The 21281-nt window shown below is 38.4% G+C and overlaps 1 protein-coding gene across 2 annotated transcripts in view; it reads right to left on the bottom strand.

Annotated features, from left to right (window-relative positions):
• Window positions 1–21281, bottom strand: part of TBC1D32 (TBC1 domain family member 32) — a 251432-nt gene that overhangs the window by 66491 nt on the left and 163660 nt on the right. For both annotated transcript variants that reach the window (XM_058307341.2, XM_058307340.2), the window contains one exon: window positions 65–187. In XM_058307341.2, coding sequence (XP_058163324.1) covers window positions 65–187 — 123 coding nt within the window. The remainder of the gene's footprint in view (window positions 1–64; window positions 188–21281) is intronic.

A 21281-nucleotide genomic window follows, 5' to 3' on the forward strand; every position in this document is an offset into this window, starting at 1 on the left:
GAAAACGGTTATTATTATCACGCCTTAATAGCCCTTGTTTTTTTATTTTGTTTTGTTTTTTTACCTGCGACTCTCAGAGGTTTCTAAGACATTTTCTTCTTGAGCATTTAATAAAATTTCAGATATTTGATACTGAGCCTCTAATATGAGAAGAGTATCCAAATCACAGCATACCACACTTAATAACCTAAAGAGGAAAAATAAAATTAGGTTTTAGAAAATATGTTCTAAAAATCTAGAAACATTTTTGATTTCTCAAAATAATACCTATACATAGAACTATAAATTTGACAGGACATATTCCACACATACTATTAATTATTTTTGAATAGTAATCTATGATTCAAAAGCAGCCCTTACTGAAACATTATTTAAAAGAGTATTGGTAATTTCTAATCTAATTTGCAAAAAAATAAACTAGATGAAATGTAAATTTACTTCTTAACTGCTACTTAACTTTAAAATTCATCAGGGAGTTTTAGCATACCCATAAAAAAGTGTAACCTGAAATAACTTGATTCAGCAATTAAATAATTCATTAACATTAGAACAAATAATAGAATCATCAATCTAATAAATGATCGTTAGGTAAAATATCAATGGGGAACTTTACAGACGGTGGATCAAGCTAAGAACACCTAATACAATGATCCATCTTAACGTTTCTAAAGAGAGAAAGCAAAAATCATGTCTCCTATTATGGAAACCCATTGCATCATCTATGAAGTATAACTGAAAAGAAGAACTGAACCTGAATATAATCAAATTTAGATACCCTGTTTACAGAAAATACAGGGATCAGAGAAATATGTTACAAGGAGGAAACAGGCAACCAAATCCAGAAAGCAGAGAATCCTAAACATTAAATACATACAATTATATGCATTATTTCTTCAGGGGGAAAATGGCATGAAAAAAAAGAGGGATAGGAATTGTTATAAATTAAGAGAGAAATAGCAAGCAAATGCAATGCGTAGGCTTTGTTTTGACCTTGATTCAAAATACTCAAATTGTAAAAGGACCTTTTTTAGCCACTTAGTAAAATATGAGATAGGTATTAGCTGAGATCAGGGAAATATTGCTAATTTTGTCAGATGTAATAGTGAAATATAATGAAAATCCTTTGTTTTTATTAAGAAGTCCATATTAGAGATATATACTGAATAGGTAAAATTCAATTACATATCTGGAATTTTCCTTAAAGTAGTTAAGGAAAAAGTATGTGTTGGGGAAAGATAAAACAAGATTTGGAGAATATTTATAATTGATAAAGATGAACGAGGAGCAGTAATATTTTCACAATGCACTTTCATAATTTGTAACAAATGTTTCACATCAATGCAAGGTGTTGATGGTGGGGTGATGTATGGGAGCATTCTGTGACGGTATGCACGTTTGTTTTGTAAGTTTACAATTTTTACTATACACTTATTGTTTATGTATGATCATATATGAACAATATATCTCAATAAAAATTCTTTTAAAATGTTAAAAAGGATGAATGATGAGTACATAGAGGTTCATTATATTATTCTCCACTTTTAAAAATATGTTGAAAAATTTTAGGATAAAAAAGTTAAGAAATAAAAATAAAAAGATGATGTGATGAGGCCACTGGGTGGCTAGGATAGCTAGCAGGTCAGGGAGGTCTCCCTAGAAGGTAGCATTTGAGAAAACAGAAGACCCAAGAAGGAGATACCCATGCAATTACATGACTTATCTTGCAGATATACTCAAACATCAGCACAATGGCCTATATGCAAGTATATATTCTGCAGAAACGTTTACAACACCAAAAGATAGGAAGCAAAATAAATGTCCATCCATAGGAAAATGTTTAATATTTGGGACATTTCTTTATAATGGTATACTATGCTGATTCTAGAATGAACACAGTACCTGTATACGAACTAATAAACACTATCTCCAAGATACATAAATAAAAAAGAGAGGCACAAAACATTGTGCATAGTGCTAGCATTTGTATAACAATGGAAAGCCATCTGAATTTATATATGAATACATATTTGTTTCTAAATGAATTATTTCTAGAAGGACACCTCACTCCCTATTAAAAAAATCAACTCAAAATGCATCAAAGATCTTAACAGAAGAGCCAGAACTATCAAACTCCTGCAAAAAAAAATGTAGGAAAGCATCTTCAGGACCTTTTGTTAAGCAATGGTTTCTTAGACTTTACAGGGAAAGCACAGGAACAAACAAACAAACAAAATAGATAAATGGGACCTCCTCAAAATTAAAAACTTTTATACCTAAAAGAACTTCATCATGAAATCAAAACAACCACCTAAGAAATGGGAGAAACTATTTATAAACCACAGTAAAGTTTTAATATCCAGATTGTATTAAAAAAAATCTTTCAACTCAACAACAGAAAATCAAATGACCTAATTAAAAAATAGGCAAAAGACTTGCATAGACATTTCTCCAAAGGAGACAGACAAATAGTCAAAAAGCACATGAAAAGATGTTCAATATCATTAGCCACTCGGGAAATGCAAATCAAAACCATAATGAGATGCTATTTCATACTCACAAGAATGACTATCATTAAAGAAACAGAAAATGGAAAGGACGCAGAGAAATAGGAACAATCATTCATTGCTAATGGGAATGTAAAATGATGCAGTCACTGTGTTAAGACAGTTTGGCAGTTCATCTAAAAGTTAAGTATTATCATATGACCCAGCAATCCCCTTACAACCAAAAGAATGGGTATATATCCAAAAGAATTGAAAGCAGTGACTCTAAACAGATATTTGCACACTGTTGTTCCTGGTGGCATTATTACCATCTGCCAAAACAGAAGCAATCCAAATAACCATTGATTAATGAATGGATAAACAAAACGAATATACTCACAACAGAATATTACTCAGCGCTATAAAGGAATGAAATCCTGATAATATGACATCAATGAGCCTTGAAAACATCATGTTGAGTGAAATAAGTGAGACAAAAGGATAACATATGCTCTGATAAGAAATATTAGTACAAGCAAACTCATAGATTCAGAATCTAAAATACAGGTCACCAGGGGATAGGATGGGAATAGGGAAAAGGATATCAGGCTTGAGATGTCCAGAATTTCTATTTGGGATGATGAAAAAGTTTTGGTAATGGATGATGGCGATGTTAGCATACCATTGTGAACATAATTAACAGCACTTAATTATATATTTGAATGTGGTTAAAAGGAGAAATTTTAGGTTGCATATATGGACTAGAGAATAAAATTTTAAAAAAATCCATGAAACTGAACATAAACAGTGAAACCTAAGTTAAACCCTGGAATATATTTAATAGTACAATTATAATACTTTGCTCTCATCAATTTTAATATATGAACCACAACAATTCAAGGTATTAATAATAGGGTGGTGTGGCAGTTTGAGATTATTTTATGGATCTCAAAAAGAGAAAGATTATGTTTCTAAACTAATCGCTTCCTCTTGGTGTGATACCCTTTGATTGAATTAAACTCAGCTGAGGTGTCTTTGATTAGATTATGTTAAGATTAGGGCTTTTGATTTGACTACCTCAGTGAAATGTGGCTCAGGTTGAGTCCCCACCTCCTTGCTGAGTACGAAATAAACGGACTCACACGGACGGATACAGGAAGAGAGAACTCGGTCATTTTTTTTTCTGCCATGAGACAGAAAGGAGAAGCCTCAAACAATTGAGGCCCCAGGGAGAGATGAGCCTTTTACCTGAAACCTTACAGCTGAACGGGAAGAGCGCAGAATAGCCAAGACTGATACAGGAAGCCCTAAGAGACAAGCCCTATGCCAACCTGCATCTGAAATCAGGAAGAAAAAGGAGCAGCCAGGCCTGAGAGAAGACACCCAAATGGAAGGAGAGACCAGGCAGAGATTTCCTGCCATCTTGCTTCAACACATGGCAGCTGACTTTGGTGAGAAAGCACCTCTTATGGTGCCTTGAATTGGACTTTTCATAACCTGGGAACTGTAAGCTTTTACCCCAAATAAATCCCCATTATAAAAAGCCAACAGATTTCTGGTACTTCGTATTGACACCCCTTTGGCAGACTAAGACAGGTGGAATGTGGGAATCCTGTATTTCATGCATGATTGTCCTGTAAACCCACAACCTCTCTAACAAAAAATGAAAGTTATAAATCAAATGAACATGTTCAATAAAACATGTCCTATCCTCTCAAAAAAAAAAAAATCAACACAGACTCTGTAGTAAAAGTGGAAAGTGAATTTAAGTAACAGCAGAATCTGTACCTTTACTTAATCCTTTGCTACTGATCAAATAGATAAAGAAAAATGAATATATTTTGTTTTTTAAGCTCTGAAGCATCGTTTTTAAAAGTTCTTTTCACTTCATGAAACTTTGTCTCTAACATAATGACACTAAACCAATATGATTGAAAGAAAAATATTTTGTGTGTGGACATTATTAAAAAAAATTTTAAAAGCCAATTTGACACCTCAATTAAATTTATCTAATGTACATTTTTAAGTCTGAAATAAAATTCCTGCCCCTTCCTTATGCCAAGTAAAAGATTTAGTTTCAACCATACGAAACTGGCATTTTTACATATAGGAATGGAACTTTTCTAAGGAACAAATCAAAGTATATTCAATCAGAAATTTAGGGCAAGAATCGTAACTAGAGTCAGTCCAGATTCATAAAATTTTCAGGACTTTTAGGGAAATATCATGACATACAAATTGACTCTAATTAGTTACTGTTCATAACAGAGAGCAATATGGTATTATAATACATGCATATTAAGAATATAACACTGGAATCATTTTATAATGACCTTATAAACTTTTATGATATATTTATAAGTTACAAATGTATATTATAAAACATAAATACACCAATTAAGGGTTTCTCATTCACTAGGAAAAAAAGGCTTATAACATGTTTCATTCTACAGCTCCAAGCAATTTACAAAGAGTTCTTTGTATATTCACCAGTACCCATAACTAGCACAACCTAGTTACAATCAAAAGAAAAGTCTGTGGCCCTTTTTTGTTGTCAACATGGTCAGGATAAAAGGCACACTAATTCAAATTAACCGAGTTGTAAGCTTTCTGTGAGATGCCCAGGCAGTGCTGATGAGGATGTCGACAGAGCCAGGATGTTAACAGCTTTACCATACCTGATTCTTCTGCCCAACTGCCCAACTACGAACAAGGAAAATAAAGGTATTGTCTTGGCAGAGAGGCAAAAGGAATGCCACAATCCAGTGCGGAAATGGGCATTGTACATCATTTTGAAATGCCACAAATTATAAAATTTCTCTCTCTTGCTGAATTAAAAAAGATACACATACACACACGCATAAACATACATACAACTCCCAAGCTCCTTACTCCAAATGATTTAACTATGAAAAGTCACGATTCAAAGGTCTACAATTCCTTATCTGAAAATCTTGGGACCAAGGATTTTAGAATTCTTCTGCATTTAGCAACAAAATACAATACAAAGAGAGTCTGGGATGGTATTCATAATCAAACACATTAATATTTCTTTAGCTAAACATAAATGTCAAATTAGGCAGATTAAATAAAGACTATCAAGAGCCTCACAGCGTTTCAGGTCAGTTTAGGTGCAGTTATCAAATAATTTACCAAAAAAATACATTCATTTCTTTTAATTTTTTCTGGATTTTAGACTTTGAGATCAAGATTGTGGCACTAGAGGCAAGGTGATTATAATATTCATTATAATAGTCATAAATGAAAGAGAATTCACATCTTAAATGCATGGAAAAATTATTTTTAAAATACAACCAAATATCACTGAATATCAATTTGTTTCTACAAATGAGTATCACAGTGCCTCCTTAAAGCAAAATGTTTATTTGAGCTATTTGAAAAAACAAACTAATCTAGGAAATGAGGAACCACCCCTTTTACTTTTTTAGGAATGCATCTTCAATATGGTGTATACCCCTAAGTGTTTGCTAATACACCACATCAAATCTCACCACCATACGAATGATAACTCTGTCCTAATTACTATATACTTTGTATATGACTTTTACATATTATTACCATATCATTAATGTGAGTATGGGAACACTTATCTAAGGTAACTAGAGTGAATCTATGCAGATGATGGCCAGTCATCATCTCTACCTGAAGAAAGAATTCTAGACATGGTCTTGGCTCACCTCTAGTCTAAAATTACAAGCCCTTTCACTTAATCCTGCCACTTTCTTCTTGTATTTCTTCCCTGAACATATTAAATCACAACTTGTCACTTCTACTATGTTACATTATATTCTTACAAATTTTCTAATAAAATACATTCTTTATCTTTTATTTAACCAAATAGCCTTGCTCTAATACATATTATTTCCTTCTGATCAGCACACACAAACACAAACTAACTACCCAGTGTCCTGCCGACTGCTGATCAAAACTAAGAACATGATATAAAACACATCAACACTAATGACACCTCCTAATTTGGAGCTTGAAATTTCTTGATATACATATAACCATATCTGGAAAAGAAAAAAGAGGACCAGGGTCATAGTTTGCCAGTGAAATTCTATGTACACAGCAGAGAGGGAACAGAGACCATGATGATTTAGGCACCAAACTCATATTTCAGTTTCAATATGTGATCTGGGATTTCTTACAGCTGGAGGTTAGTTTAGGCTTCTCTATGTCTACTTCTATAGACATAGAGTATGGTTTGGACATACTACGTTTGCTGATCATGCATGGTATGCAGATTCAAATGTCAACTGAAATGTGGAAATATGCTCAAGAAAAAACTAAGGGATGGATATGCAGATTTAGAGTTAGGAAATAAGAATAGAAGTTACTGGAAAACAAATTGAAGGAAGAATGATGTCATAACTCTAGATGAGAATTCCTACTGTAAAGGTAGACAGAGAAGGAGGAAAAGAAATCAGCAAAAATGATTACTAAAAAGGAACCTGATGAGGGGACTTCTGGGGAAGATGGCAGAGTAGGGAGTTCCTGGACTCAGTCCTTTCATCAAACCAACTATTAAACAAGAAGTTACTGTCTGAAACAACTATTTTGAAATTCTGGAGGCAAGAACATTGTACAGCATACAGGGAAGTGTGGGAGGAAAAGCTGATAAACTACAGTAAAGAACAGAAAATTGCACTCTCTGCATGGTGACTACTGGTACCCATTCACCACTACTGTGGCAGGTCGCCATGGGGTCATGTCTCTGGTTAGCTGCTGGTGACAGAAAGGGACACAAAAATCTTTCCCAAGACAAGGGGTGGGCACAGCAGATCACTGATCACAGCTACCGACTGGCAAATTTTGATTGTAGGAGGCACTAATATGAGAACAGCTACTGTTTCAACACATGAAGGAAAAAGGTGGCAGCAGTCATTGTTTGAACCCCATCCCCAACAAAGGCTGAGAAAGCCCTTGTTTCAAGTTTCTAAGCACAGGGGCAAGGCAGTGGGTATCTAAAATTGCAGCAGAGACTTTCATTAGCACAGTCATTGAAACTGTTCAAAATAAGCTACTTTTCTCTTACGGTTCCAAAAGAAGTCATCAAGAGTCACAAACTTCAGATTATGGAGTAGTGTTGCATGACAAGTATCCACAGCCCCTCACCCTGCAGGCACAGAAACTACCTGGTCCTAGATGCTTTGGGGGTCAGTTAAATGAAGAGCTACATTCACTGGAAAGGCCAGAAAAGCTCTGCTTTGGGTAGCCATCAGAGAAGTTTTGGATGCTCTTCCCGATCCCCTCTCTAGGGCACTTTAGAGTCATTCTGAACCCCCTTCATGAGTCCCTGGCCCTGTTTTGGCTGGGAAAGACTTACTGGGGATGTCCTTTCTGGGATTACCCACCCCCCACCCCCTCCCAAGTTTCTGTCCTACAGGCAAAAGCAGTTGCAGACAAACGGTGTATAAAACTACAGAGGCTGGCAGTCTGGAACAAAGGGCTGCCAACTTCAAACACCTGGGACCAGCTGTTTACAAATCCAAACAGCATCTCAGGGAAGAAATCCCAGGGTTAACATTTTAAAATATTAAAATGTACAGTGTGCAATAAAAGAGTACAAAATAAAGAAACAGGAAATGATGGCCCATTCAAAGGAAAAGAGTAAAAAATACAGAAAACACCAATGGAGACAATGAGAGTGTGGACATACTGAACAAAGCTGTGGCAGTTAGATGTTATTTATGCATCTCAAAAAAAGATATAGATTATGTTTATAAACTGGTCTGTTCCTCTGCGTATACCTTTAGATTGATTTAAATCCAAAGGTTTTAAGTTTACTTAATTAAATCAATTCAGGGCATTTGATTCACCACCTTAGTAGGGTGTGGCTCACGGTTTAGCCTCTACCCCTTGGGCTATATAAGCAGGCACTTAATCAAGAAGACATACAGGAGAAGATACACAAAAGAGAGAGCTCCATAGACATGGCAGAGGAGAGAACTTTGATCCTGGGGCCTGGTAGAGAGCTGAGTTATTCCCCTGATAGTTTACAGCTGACCATGTGAAGAGACCAAAGCAGCTGAGCCTGCAAACAAGCCCTATGCCAGCTTACAGCTGAGATCGAAGAAGCTGGGACCATGGAACCTTAAGAGGAAAGAGGAAAGCTGAATTCTTGAAGAGACTGGCAACCATCTTTGGTGAGAAAGTACCTCTTATGATACCTTGAGTTGGACTCTTTAGGGCCTTGAAACTGTAAACTTCTACTCCAAATAAACACCCTTTATAAAAGCCAACAAATTTCTGGTACTTTATATCAGCACCCCTTTGGCTGACTAATAAAAAAAGTCTTTAAAAATGATCTTACAAAGGAGAAGCTCAAGGAAAAAAGGAAAGTAAGACTTTGAACCAAAAGATATCAGGCTACACAAGAGTCTAAGTAAAGAGAAAGAAATGTATAAAAGGAACCAAACATAACCTACTGAAGCGGAAAACCACAGTAACTGAAATGAAAAATTCCCAGAAGGGTTTCAAGAGCAGACTGGAACTGGGAGAAAAAAGAATCAATGAGCTTGATAACAAGACACTTGAAATGAGTCAGACTAAGGAGCAGAAAGTAAAAAGAAATAGCAAAAGTGAAAGCAGCCTAAGACAGCTTTGGGACACCATCAAGTATAACAAAATATGCATTATGAGAGTCCCAGAAGGAGAAAAAAGAAAGAAGGGGCAGAAGGAATAGTCAAAGAAACAATGATATTGAACTTCCCAAGCAGCAAAAGATGTGCATCTGCATATCCAAGAGGCTAAGAGAAAAACAAAGAGGGTAAACATGAAAAAAAAATATACTCCCTCATATACTGATCACACTACCAAATGCAAAGGACAAGGAAAGAATTCTGAAAACTGCAAGAGAAAAGCAACATGTGATGTATAAAGCAGTTCCAATCAGACTGAGGGCTGATTTCTCAGTAGAAACCATGAAGACAAGGCAGTGGGTTGAAATATTTAAAATGCTGAAAGAACAACTGCTAGCCAAAAATCTTATTTTGGGTGAGACTCTTAAAAATCAGGGAGATCTTTCACTTCTAACCTATTCGCATCTTTGGATTGAAAGTGAGTCTCTTGTAGGCAGCATATAAACGGCTCATATTTTTATCCATTCTGTCAGTCTATGTCTGTTGACTGGAGAATCTAATCCATTAACATTCAAAGTATGTCAATTATTTTATCCTTTGTCTTTCATATGTCATATCTTATTTTTGTCTTTTTTTTTAACATTTCAGTTACCCTTACTGAAATCATTTCTATGCTCTCCTCCAAGCCTCTCTCTCCTGTCTTTTCCTCTCAGCCTGCAGGATTCCCTTTAGTATTTCTTGTAGGGGAAAAGTCTTGATAACAAACATTCAGTTTCTGTTCATCTTTGAATATTTTAAACTCACCCATTTTTGGAGGACAGTTTTGCCAGATAAAGGACTCTTAGCTGGCAGTTTTTCTCTTTCAATATCTTAAATATATCATACCACTATCTTCTTGCCAAACTTCGCTTTAGAGAATGTTGTACTTCTTGGAGATGTTTATCTATGCTTATCACAAGAGTTGGGAAATTTTGGGACATTATTTCCTCAAATATTCTTTCTGCCCCTTTTCCCTTCTCTTCACTTTTTGGGACACCCATGGCACATACATTTACATGTTTTATGTTGTCATTCAGTTCCCTGAGACTCTGCTTAATTTTTTCAATGCTTTCTATCTGTTCTTCTGTTTGTAGAATTTTGGATATCCTGTCTTCTAACCCACTGAAATCATTCTTTTTGTTTGTTTGTTTTTTTGGGTTTTTTTTAATGTTACATTCAAAAAATATGAGATCCCCATATACCCCCCACCCCCCTCATCCCACTCCTCCCCCCATAACAACCTCCTCCATCATCATGAGACATTCATTGCACTTGGTGAATACATCTCTGAGCACCACTGCACCTCATGGTCAATGGTCCAAACCATAGCCCACACTCTCCCACAGTCCACCCAGTGGGCTATGGGAGGATATACAATGTCCAGTAACTGTCCCTGCAGCACCACCCAGGACAACTCCAACCCCCAAAAATGCCCCCACATCACAGATCCATTCTTTTACAAGTCTGTTGAATGCTTCTAAAATATTCTCTTTTTTTGTGGGTAATGAGCATTTATTTAATGGGGTTTACATGTCTTATCCTCAGTGGCAAGAGGAAAGTCAGCATTTTCTGAGCATAATCATCCATACTCACAAAAAAATGAGAAGGGACTTTTAAAATGAACATCTTAAGTGCAGATGGGAAAGGCACATGAAGGGCAGCAGGATTTCTAAGGTATTCTTAATCTCATCTATTGTATCTTTCATTCCCATTAATTGTTATTTTTCTTTGCATGGTTTCAAATTGTTCTTTATGCTCACCCAGTGTCTTCTTAATCTCCTTTATCTCTCTAGCCATATTTTCCTCCATCTCCTTGTATTGATTTAGATTTGTTTGAACATCAGTGATTAGTTGTTGTTTCAAATCTTTTGTCTCATTTGAAGATTTAGTTTGTTCTTTTGATTGGGCCTATTTTCCAGTATCTTTGTATGGCTTATAATTTTTGGCTGATGTCTCGCTATCTGGGTTGAGAAAATATATTCCACATAAAGAATAACCAGAAAAGATCTGGGGCAGCAATACTAATATCAGGTAATATAGACTTTAAATACAAAACTCTTCAAAGGGATAAAGTATGACCGTACATTTTAATTAAAGGGGTGTTTTAGTTTGCTAAAGGCTACTGGAAGCAACAAACTAGAAATGGATAGGATTTTACAATGTAAATTGTAAAAGCTTACAGTTCTGAAGCTATGAAGGTGTCCAAGTCAAGGCATCATCAGGAGACCTTTTCCCCCTGAGCTGCTACTGTGGGCAATCAGGCACATGGCAAGGCACAATGGCAGCACAGGCTTCTCTCCTCTCCTCTCCTTTCCTCTCCTCTGCACCTCCCTGCTAGTTTTGTTTCACCTGCTCTGTCTGTGGCTTTTTTCTTTCCTGGGTTCATTGACTTCAATCTCTTGAGGCTTCTCTCTGTCTCTCTAGCTTATTTCTGTGTGTGCAGCTTTTTATTTCTCTATTTATAAAGGAATACAGTAAAAGCATTAAGACTCACCACGGGTCCCGCAATCTATCAAAGTCCCTAAACTGAAGTGATTTAATCATAAGGAAGATCTCTAGACAGAATATAATCAAAAGGTGCCATCATCAATAGGTTTACATACACAGGAATTGATCAGCTTTAAGAATAGGATTTTCTTGGGTCCACCCAGGTTCAAATAGTCACAAAGAGCTATCTACCGAGAAGTAACAACAATCATAAGTATTTATGTACCTAACCAGGGTTCCCCAAAATACATGAGGCAAGCTGAAAGGAGAACTAGACAACTGTATAGTAATAGTTGGCGATTCAATACATCACTCTCATCAATAGATAGAACATCCTCTAGACAGAAGACCAACAAGGAAACAGGACTTAAATAATATGATAAATGAACAAGATGTAACATATATACAGACTACCACACCCAAAACAGCAGGATATACATTCTTCTCAATGGCTCATGGATCATTCTCCAGGACAGAACACATATTGGTTCACAATACAAGTCTCAATTAACTGGAAAAGAATGAAATTATGCAAAGTACTTTCACTGAACACAAGGAATGGAGCTGAAAATCAATAACCGGCAACGAACTGGAAAATTCACAAATATAGGCAGTTATACAACTCAATCTTAAACAATCAGTGAGTAAAAGAAGGAATTGCAAGAGAAATCAGTAAATATTTCCAGACAAATAAAATGCAAACATAACATATCAACACAAAACTTATAGGAGGCAGTGAAGACAGTGCTGGGGGAAATTCAGAGCCCTAAATGCCCACATTAAAAAAGAAGAAAATGGGAAGTGGATGTGGCTCAAGCAAATGAGTTCCCACCTATCACATGGGAGATCCCTGGTTCAGTTCCCAGTGTCTCCTAAATAAGACAGCAAACTGGTATGATGGGCAGGCACAGCTAGGTGACACAACAAGATGTCGCAACAAGAGACTCAAGAAGAAAAACATAATGAGACACAACAAAGCAGGGAATGGAGGTGGCTCAAGAGATTAGGAGCTCCCTCCCACATCAGAGGTCCCAGGTTTAGTTCCTGGTGCCTCCTAAAGAAACAAGGAAGATTAATGGCCAGACACAGCTGGTGCAAACAATGTTGGTGTGGGGAGAAAAAAAAACAGAAGAGAGGCAGAACAGATGTGGCTCATATGGTTAAGTGCCCGCCTCCCACATGGGAGGTCCTGGGTTTGGTTTATGGTGCCTCCTGAAAAAAACCCGAAAACAAGTAACAAGCAAAACGAACTAAAAAAACAACAGGGAAGCTGATGTGCCTCAGTGGCTGAGTGCTGGCTTCCCACATACGAGGTCCCAGGCTTAATCCCTGGCTCCGGTACCACAGGAAAAAAAAAAAAAAGAAGAAGAAGAAGAAAGAGCAAAAATCAAAGACATAAGTTAAACCTGGAGGAATTAAAAAAGAACAGCAAACAAATCCGAAAGCAAGCAGAAGAAAAAATAAAAGATTAAAGCAGAAATAAATGAAATTGAGAATAAGAAAACAGAATTAACAAAACAAAAAGCTGGTTAATAAAACTGACAGCTTTCTCTGCCTGGACAGCCTGCAAGTATACCTGGTGACCTGTAATCTGTTATCTTCTCCCATTTCTATTCTCTTCTCTCATTTCTTTAATAAACTACCAGTCTAGTTATACTGGCAAGTTCTTAAATTCTTTTATATAACAGAGTCAAGAATCTAGAGGGAATCTGGATACATTTTGGCCAGCCAGTCAGGAGTAGTAGAAGCAGATAATCTTTCCCAATCCCAGTGAGGACTGGTGAGTCTAACTATGAATTACAGCCTGTTTAAAACCCTTGCCTGGTTATCCATTTTAAAAGGGTTCCCCTACAGACCCCCACAGGATATGATCTCGGTCCAAGGGTGGGGGCCAGGGCATGAGACCCCTCCACTTCCATGCCATGTGCCCAGGCTTTTGAACCTGACCCCAGCCAGGAAGGTGGTGGTGCAGGACGGGGATCAAAGCAGCACCCTGCCAAGACAGGGAATTCTGGGCCAAGGTCCAGGCATGGCAGAGCTGCCTTTTCCGGACTGAATGGGGCATCTCCACTCTAAGGTTCCAGCCTTTTTATCAGCTCCTGCTGTTGGCAGCTACTGCCTTCTGCTGTCACCTGAGTGGTGGCAGCAATGGCAGAAAGCTTCAGGGGTTTGCACTTTTCCTGGGGAGCCCAGCCTCACACATGTGTCTTCCCACTGACCCTATCCAGCTCTCCAGTCTGGTACGGAGTGGGAGAGCATTGGTGGGCAGGGCCAAGGGGGCTGCTGCGGGATGTCCTGTGTTCCCTTTCCAGGGGGGTCACGGACCAGGGGGTGTGTCCATAATTCACCTCAACTTCACACTTAATCTCCCCACTACTAAATTTCTAATTTCAGGTTTGTAAAATGCTTTGTAATATCTTACAAACTGATAGTACGTTTACTAGTGAAGCCTTTTAGAAAGCATATAAAGACTAAAAGAGATAGACTGCAGTAATGTCAACTCTCTTGGGCATTCAAGCCAGGCCCAAACACTCTGCATGTTGCCTCTTCATTTGAGTTACTGGCTAGGTTAGTCATTGACCCCTAAAACAATATAAGCATCTACCATATCTTTGGTTATGCTCCTGAAGTGAATGGGGCGTACACTGCAGTTTCAGACTCCTATAGCAGCTGGCAATGGCTCAATATGGCCAGATGTACAATGGATATTGCCTCCAGACTAGCACTGTTTCATGGTGCCGAATGGCGCTAAGCACCAGGCGTGTAAAAGACTGGAACCTTACCTCTGTAGCATCTCTCTAGGATCAACTATGCTGCAGCATGCAAGCTGGGTGTAGTGCATACCAAGTGGAGCAACAATTACTAGAGTACTATGAGTAGTACTTAAACCAACACAATTGGCATTATGGCCTGCTCCCATGAGAGATAACATATATACTTTTGCAAGCCTGGAGTTTGGATCTATTAACCGCAGCTTGGTTTACTGTTCTTAACTTAAAGGATGCCTTTTTCTGCATTCCACTCTACCTGGACTCCCAATTCCACTTTGCCTTTCAATGGCAGGAGTCCAAATTTAAACCTCCTGTCCAGCTTATGTGGACTGTGTTGCCACAAGGGACAGGCCTCAAATTTGGGGGGAATGACTTAGCTCAGAACCTAATTGCTCTTGTCTCAGAGGCCCTTCCTACAATATGTGGATGGTCTGTTGTTCTGCAGATCAACAAAGGAAGTTTCCAATGCCAACATCATTACAGTCCTTAATTTCCTAGCTGATAAATGCTACAGAGTATCAGCATCCAAGGCACAAATCTCTCAGCAAAAAGTCTCCAATTTAGAGTTTCTTCTCACCCCAGAGGAAAGGTCTCTCTCCCCAGAAAGAGTTCAAGCTCCAAAATGGAAAGTGCATTACTCTGTGGTTCTAATCACATTCACAGCTGCCCAAGGAAGTGCTAGCTCACCAGAAGCACCGGACGGGATGTTCGAGAGTCAGTCATTGGACAGCTTGAAATACCTCTTCGAGACACAAAGCTAGTAGTGTCTATGTCAAAGCCAGCTGTTACCTCTAACTCTAGCCCAAATGTCTACCACTAGGGAGAGGGCAAGTCAGTTACCCCTAAAGAAATCTTGTGTTTTCATATCCTGTATTTTCTCCCTATATAGTAACTAAAAGGACAAAGCCTCTTCCCATCCCCCTCTTAGCTTTCTTGGCATAACCACGACCACGGAAAACTGGGATTGGCAATTTATAGCAAATCCTGCTGTCTACTACAGTCTCTCCCTAGATATAAGTAACAGCATAGAAGAAACTAGCCATGCCTTAGAAGCTCTAAAACAGCAAAAACGGACTTTCTTGCCACTGTGGTGCTGCAAAATCACAGGGCACTTAACATACTAACAGCAGCACAGGGAGGAACATGTCTGCTCCTTAAGGAAGAATGCTATCCCTATGTAAATCACTCTGAAATAGTCTGAATAATATTCAAAATCTGCAAGTAAAAGCCCACCAACTTCAGGGGGATGCAGCCTTTGGAAACATCTGGCCTCTCCTACTCTCATGGTCTAGTATTCTTTTAGCGAGACCATATATCTTCAAACTAAATTAAGCTTATTTCTTCCAGAATCAATGCCTTATTAGCCATGCAGGGATTTCATCCAGCTCCACCCATAGTGCCAGATTCATCTTCCCCAACCATTTTAGAGTAGCAAGAGGGTTTTATACCTTGTCAGATAGTGCCCCTAACCAGCACGAAATGATCACAGAAAAATGACCATCATTCTTCAGTACCCCCTTAAGAATAAAGGAGTAAATTCTCTGAGAGGGTACTTGAGGCAGACTAGTTTAGGGAATGGGAAGATGAATTTAAAATCTGCCAGAAAAACAAGGTCATGAAACATGTGGCCATGGAATCCCATCTGGAAACCCCCTGAAGGAAAGAACCCATCAGAAGGTTGCTGGAAGAACCCCACAAAAATTCCCCATTTGGAACGAGATTTCATAGGGGATCAAGGAAAAGCCCCAGGTATTTTCAAGTACCCTTATCATTGTGTAGCTTCCCCCCCCCCACCGCCCAGGTAGGGGGATTGATGGGTGGGGTAATCAATCAAAATAGCAAACAGCTGGGGCCTCTCTCCCAACCATTAGCAAGGGGAGGAATAATTAATGGTTTAAAACACAACTACATGGGTCAACCAGCAAGATGGTGGCAGAGTAAGGAGCTCCAAGAGTCAACTCCTGCTACAAGGCAGTTAGTAAACACCCAGGGCTACCTGGAGCTAGCTGAAGCACTTGTTTGGGTGCTCCAGGAGACCAGAAGAGCATCCTGCGACATACTTTAAGGAATGGAAGGAGAAGACTGACCATCTGCAAAGAAGATTCATGAATAGAGCACTCCATGCATGCGATAGAGGCTGGTGCCCATCCTCCACTGGAGGCACAGGATGCCTTGGGAGCTGGAATTGAAAGTGCTACTTCCCAAAAAAGGTGGAGGAAGAGATGGTTGGGCACCAACTTCAGCTACTGATGAGTAAATTAGCGGGCTAAAGTATAATAATGAGAACAGCTAAAGTTTGAGCCTGTCGAAGTCAGAAAGGCCGGTAGCCGTCATCTAAACTCCACGCTTGGCACAAGGGAAAGTGGACGGACTGAAAATCACAGTGCTAGTGGGGACCAGCTCCTTTCTATCCAGATCAGACTGCAGCTCCAGCCTAGGTCCCAGTGCCACCTCAAGCCGGAAGGAAGCTGCGGGGACCTGCACCAGCCTCTCCAGGAAATTAACAGGGAAGCCGTGGATGCTGGTGATTATCGTACTCTGGTGGCATGAGCTGCCCCAGGAGTTATTCTGTGGCTGGAATTAGAAGCTCCATTTCCTAAAAACAGGGGAGGAGGAGACAGTTAGCTGCCAATTTGAGCTACTGATTGGTTGACTCGGATGGCTAAGATATAACCCTGGGAAAAGCTGGGGTGTGAATCTGCCCAACTCAGAAGGAGGCTGATGGCTGCCATTTTGACTCTGCCTCCAGCAGGAGGGAAAGCCAGGCTGACTGAAGATCAGAGAGCTGGTAGGAACCAATTTCTTTCATCCAGATTGGCCTGCAGTCCTAGACTAGGCTTCAGCCCCATCTCTGACAGGGAGAGAGTAGTGGGCCCTGCATCACCCTGTCCAGGTAACTGCAGGTACCTTTCATTGGCATCGACTGAAAATAGGAAGTCTACTGGGACAACTGTGGTCATCATGGAACTGCACTGCATAGATTGCTGCCCACACCTGCAACTCCATCCTAGCCCCAAGCAGGGGAGAAAAGGACGTGAAGCTTCATCAGTCTCTCGGGGCACCTACACACTAGGAGAAAGTTGGGAGAATCATCATTGGTCCCAAGGGCAATGAGGGCAACTTGAGCCTCTCCACCTTATAGCACCAATTACAAACATGGCTCCGACTGCACAACCAGCAAAAGAGAAAGGGCAGGAAGCCCTAAACAAAAGAGAAAAACTGCACACAGAATAAATACTCCAGTAATCCAGAGGCCAAGACACCAACAAAAAATTACAATCCACACCAAGAAACAGGAAGCTATGGCCCAATTAAAGGAACAAGAAAAGCCTCCAGATGACATAAAGGAGTTAAGACAACTAATCATAGATGTTCAAACAAATCTCCTAAATAAATTCAATGAGATGGCTAAAGAAATTAAGGATATTAAGAAGACACTGGATGAGCATAAAGAAGAATTTGAAAGCATACATACAAAATTAGCAGATCTTATGGAAATGAAAGGAACAATGAATGAAATTTTAAAGAACAGTGGAATCATATAATAGCAGATTTGAGGGGGCAGAAGAAAGGATTGGTGAACTTGAAGAAATGGCCTCTAAAAGAACCTACAAAAGAAAAGATGAAGACTGAAATAAATGGAACAAGGTCTCAGGGAACTAAATGACAGCAAAAGGTATACAAACATACATGTCATGGGTGTACCAGAAGGAGAACAGAAGGGAAAAGGGGCAGAAGGAATATTTGAAGAAATAATGATAGAAAATTTCCCAATCCTATTGAAGGACATAGATATCCATGTCCAAGAAGCACAACGTACTCCCATCCAAAAAAATCTGAATAAAACAACTCCAAGACACGTACTCATCAGATCGTCAAATGACAAAGACAAAGAAAGAATTCTGGGAATAGCAAGAGAAAAGCAAAACATAACATATAAGGGATACCCAAAAAGATTAAGTGCTGATTTCTCACCAGAAACCATGGAGGCAAGAAGACAGTGGTCTGATATATTTAAGATACTAAAGAGAAAAACTTCCAGCCAAGAATCTTACATCCAGCAAGACTGTCTTTCAAAACTGAGGGCAAGATTAGAATATTCACAGATAAACAGAAACTGAGACAATTTCTAAGCAAGAGACCAAGCTTTCAGGAGATTCTGAAGGGTGTGCTAGAGCCTGAAAAGAAAAGACAGGAGAGGCCTGGAACCATCAAGAAATGAAGAATACATCAAAAAAAGTAACAAAAAGTATCAAAGAGTGGTGAAAATAAAATAGGACAGATGAAACTCAAATAGTCAGAAATAAACTTAGCCAATGATGTAAGGCAGCACTTGTATTCAGCAAACTGTAACTCAGTGTTAAAAGAAATAAAAAAAAGGCCTAAATAACTAGAAGAACATTCCATGCTCATGGATTGGGAGACTAAATATCACTAAGATGTCAATTCTACTCAAAGTGATATACAGATTCAATGCAATCCTGATAAAAATTCCACCAGCATGAAAAAAAAAAAAATTGAAAGCATGATCATCAAATTTATTTGGAAGGGTAAGGGGTCCTGAATATCCAGAAGCATCATAAAAAGGAAAAGTGAACCCTCATCTCCAGACTTTAAATCACATTACCTAGCTATAGTGGTAAAAATGGCATGGTACTGGCATAAAGACAGACATATAGACCAATGGAATCAAATGTGTCGTTCAGAAACAGTCGCTCACTTGTATGGTCAAGTGATTTTTTACTAGCCTGTGAAACCCACACAGCTCGGATAGAACAGTCCATTCAACAAATGGTGCTGAAAGAATTGGATATCCATAGCCAAAAGAAGGAAAGAGGACCCCTAACTCACCTCTTATCCAAAAATTAACTCAAAATAGATTAAAAACCTAAAAATAAAAGAACCATAAAACTTCTAGAAGAAATTGTAGAAAAATATCTTCAAGATCTGGTGGTAGGCGGTAGATTCTTAAAGGAGATAACAGGAGGACTGAGATGAACTAATGATGTTTAATGTATGTAGAAGTTTTAATTAGCTTTACTGTAAAAGTGTGGAAATGTATAGAATAGATGGTAACACATAGTGAGTAACAGCTAGTTTATAAATGGGGATGTGGCTGAAAATGGTAGTCTAGGTATGTAAATCCCAATTAACAGAATGCTAGATAATAATCTAGGAACTGAACAACACAAAAAACCAAAAGGTGGATGAGAATTGTAGTTTATGGTATAGATGTAAAAGTGTCCTTTATGAGCTAGAGCAAATGTACAATCACTACTATAGGGTATTAGGAATGGGAGAAGCATGGGAAAAATACAGTTGGAGTGACCTATGGACTGTGGTTAGCAGTAATAATATAACATTCTTGCATCTATGCAAAAGATGTACTGTGTTGATAGTGAGGCAGTATGGAAAATGTGAGCCAAATGTACACTACGGACATGGTAAAATTCAGATGATATTATCTTATCTGTAGCAAATGTTCCACCACAGTGTGGTGTGTTGATGGAGGGTTGCTGTTTGGGAATTCTGCATATGTGCATGATAGTTTCATAAGTTTACAACTTCTGCCATAAAAAAGTATATATATTTAAAATTAATAATAGGGTGGGTTGGGGGAAAAACACACCAAATACAAGATAAGGACTAAGATTAGTAGTAAGATTTTGACAATATTCTTTCATAATTTGTAACAAATATCTCATGACAAGTCAAGGTGTTGGTGGAAGGTTGACGTATGGGTCCCCTGTATGATGTTATGCATGTTTGCTTTGTAAGTTCACAACTTTTACTATACACTTAATTGTTTATGTGCGTTCGTATAGAAATGATATAAAGATAAAGAGTTGGCTGGGGGAAAAAAATACTTTGGTTAGTAGTAAAATGTATTTTTTTTATTTCTCTCCCCTTCCCGCCCTACTCCACTCAGTTGTCTGCTCTCTGTGTGTTCTTTTTCCACTTATATCCTTTGTCAGTGGCACCAGGAATCTGTGTCTTTTTTTTTTTTTTGAGTCATCTTGCTGTGTCAGCTCTCCGTGTGCATGGTGCCACTTGTGGGCAAGCTGAACTTTTTTTGTGCTAGGTGGCTCTCCTTATGGGGCGCTCTCCTTGCACGTGGGACTCCCTAACGTGGGGGATACCTCAGCGTGGCACGGCACTCCTTGTGTGCATCAGCACTGCATGTGGGCCAGCTCACCACACGGGTCAGGAGGTCCTGGGTTTCAACCTTGGACCTCCCATGTGGTAGGTGAATGCTCTATCCATTGAGTCAAATCTGCTTCCCAGTAGTAATTTTTTGACAATGCTCTTTAATCATTAGTTTAAAAGATTTAACAACAATACAAGTTATTGGTGGTAGTGTGAGTTATGAGAGTCCTGTATGATGTTATCTATGTTTATTTTGTAAGTTCACAACTATTATTATACACTTATTGTTTATGTAAGAGTGATATACGTCAATAAATTAATTAAAAAAAAAAAACATTGCTAAAAGAAATCAAGAAGACCTAAATAAATGGAAGGACATTCTGTGTTCATGGATTGGAATACTAAATATTGTTAAGACGTCAATTTTACCCAAATTGCTTTACAGAATGAATGCAATCCAAATCAAAATTCCAACAGCCTATTTTGCAGAAGTGGAAAAGCCAATTATCAAATTTATTGGGAAGGCTAAGGGGTTCTGAGTGTCCAAAAATTTCTGGAAAAAAAAGAACAAGGTTGGAGGGCTCACACTTCCCAGTGTTAATGCATATTACAAAGTTACAGTGGTGAAAACGGCATGGTACTAGGAAAAAGACAGATATACTGATCAATAGAATTGAATTGATATTGAGAAATAGACCCTCAAATCTATGGTGAATTGATTTTCAATAGGGTTCTCAAATCTACTCAAC

This window comes from Dasypus novemcinctus, chromosome 11 (genome assembly GCF_030445035.2).
Source record: "Dasypus novemcinctus isolate mDasNov1 chromosome 11, mDasNov1.1.hap2, whole genome shotgun sequence".
Taxonomy (NCBI): Eukaryota; Metazoa; Chordata; class Mammalia; order Cingulata; family Dasypodidae; genus Dasypus; species Dasypus novemcinctus.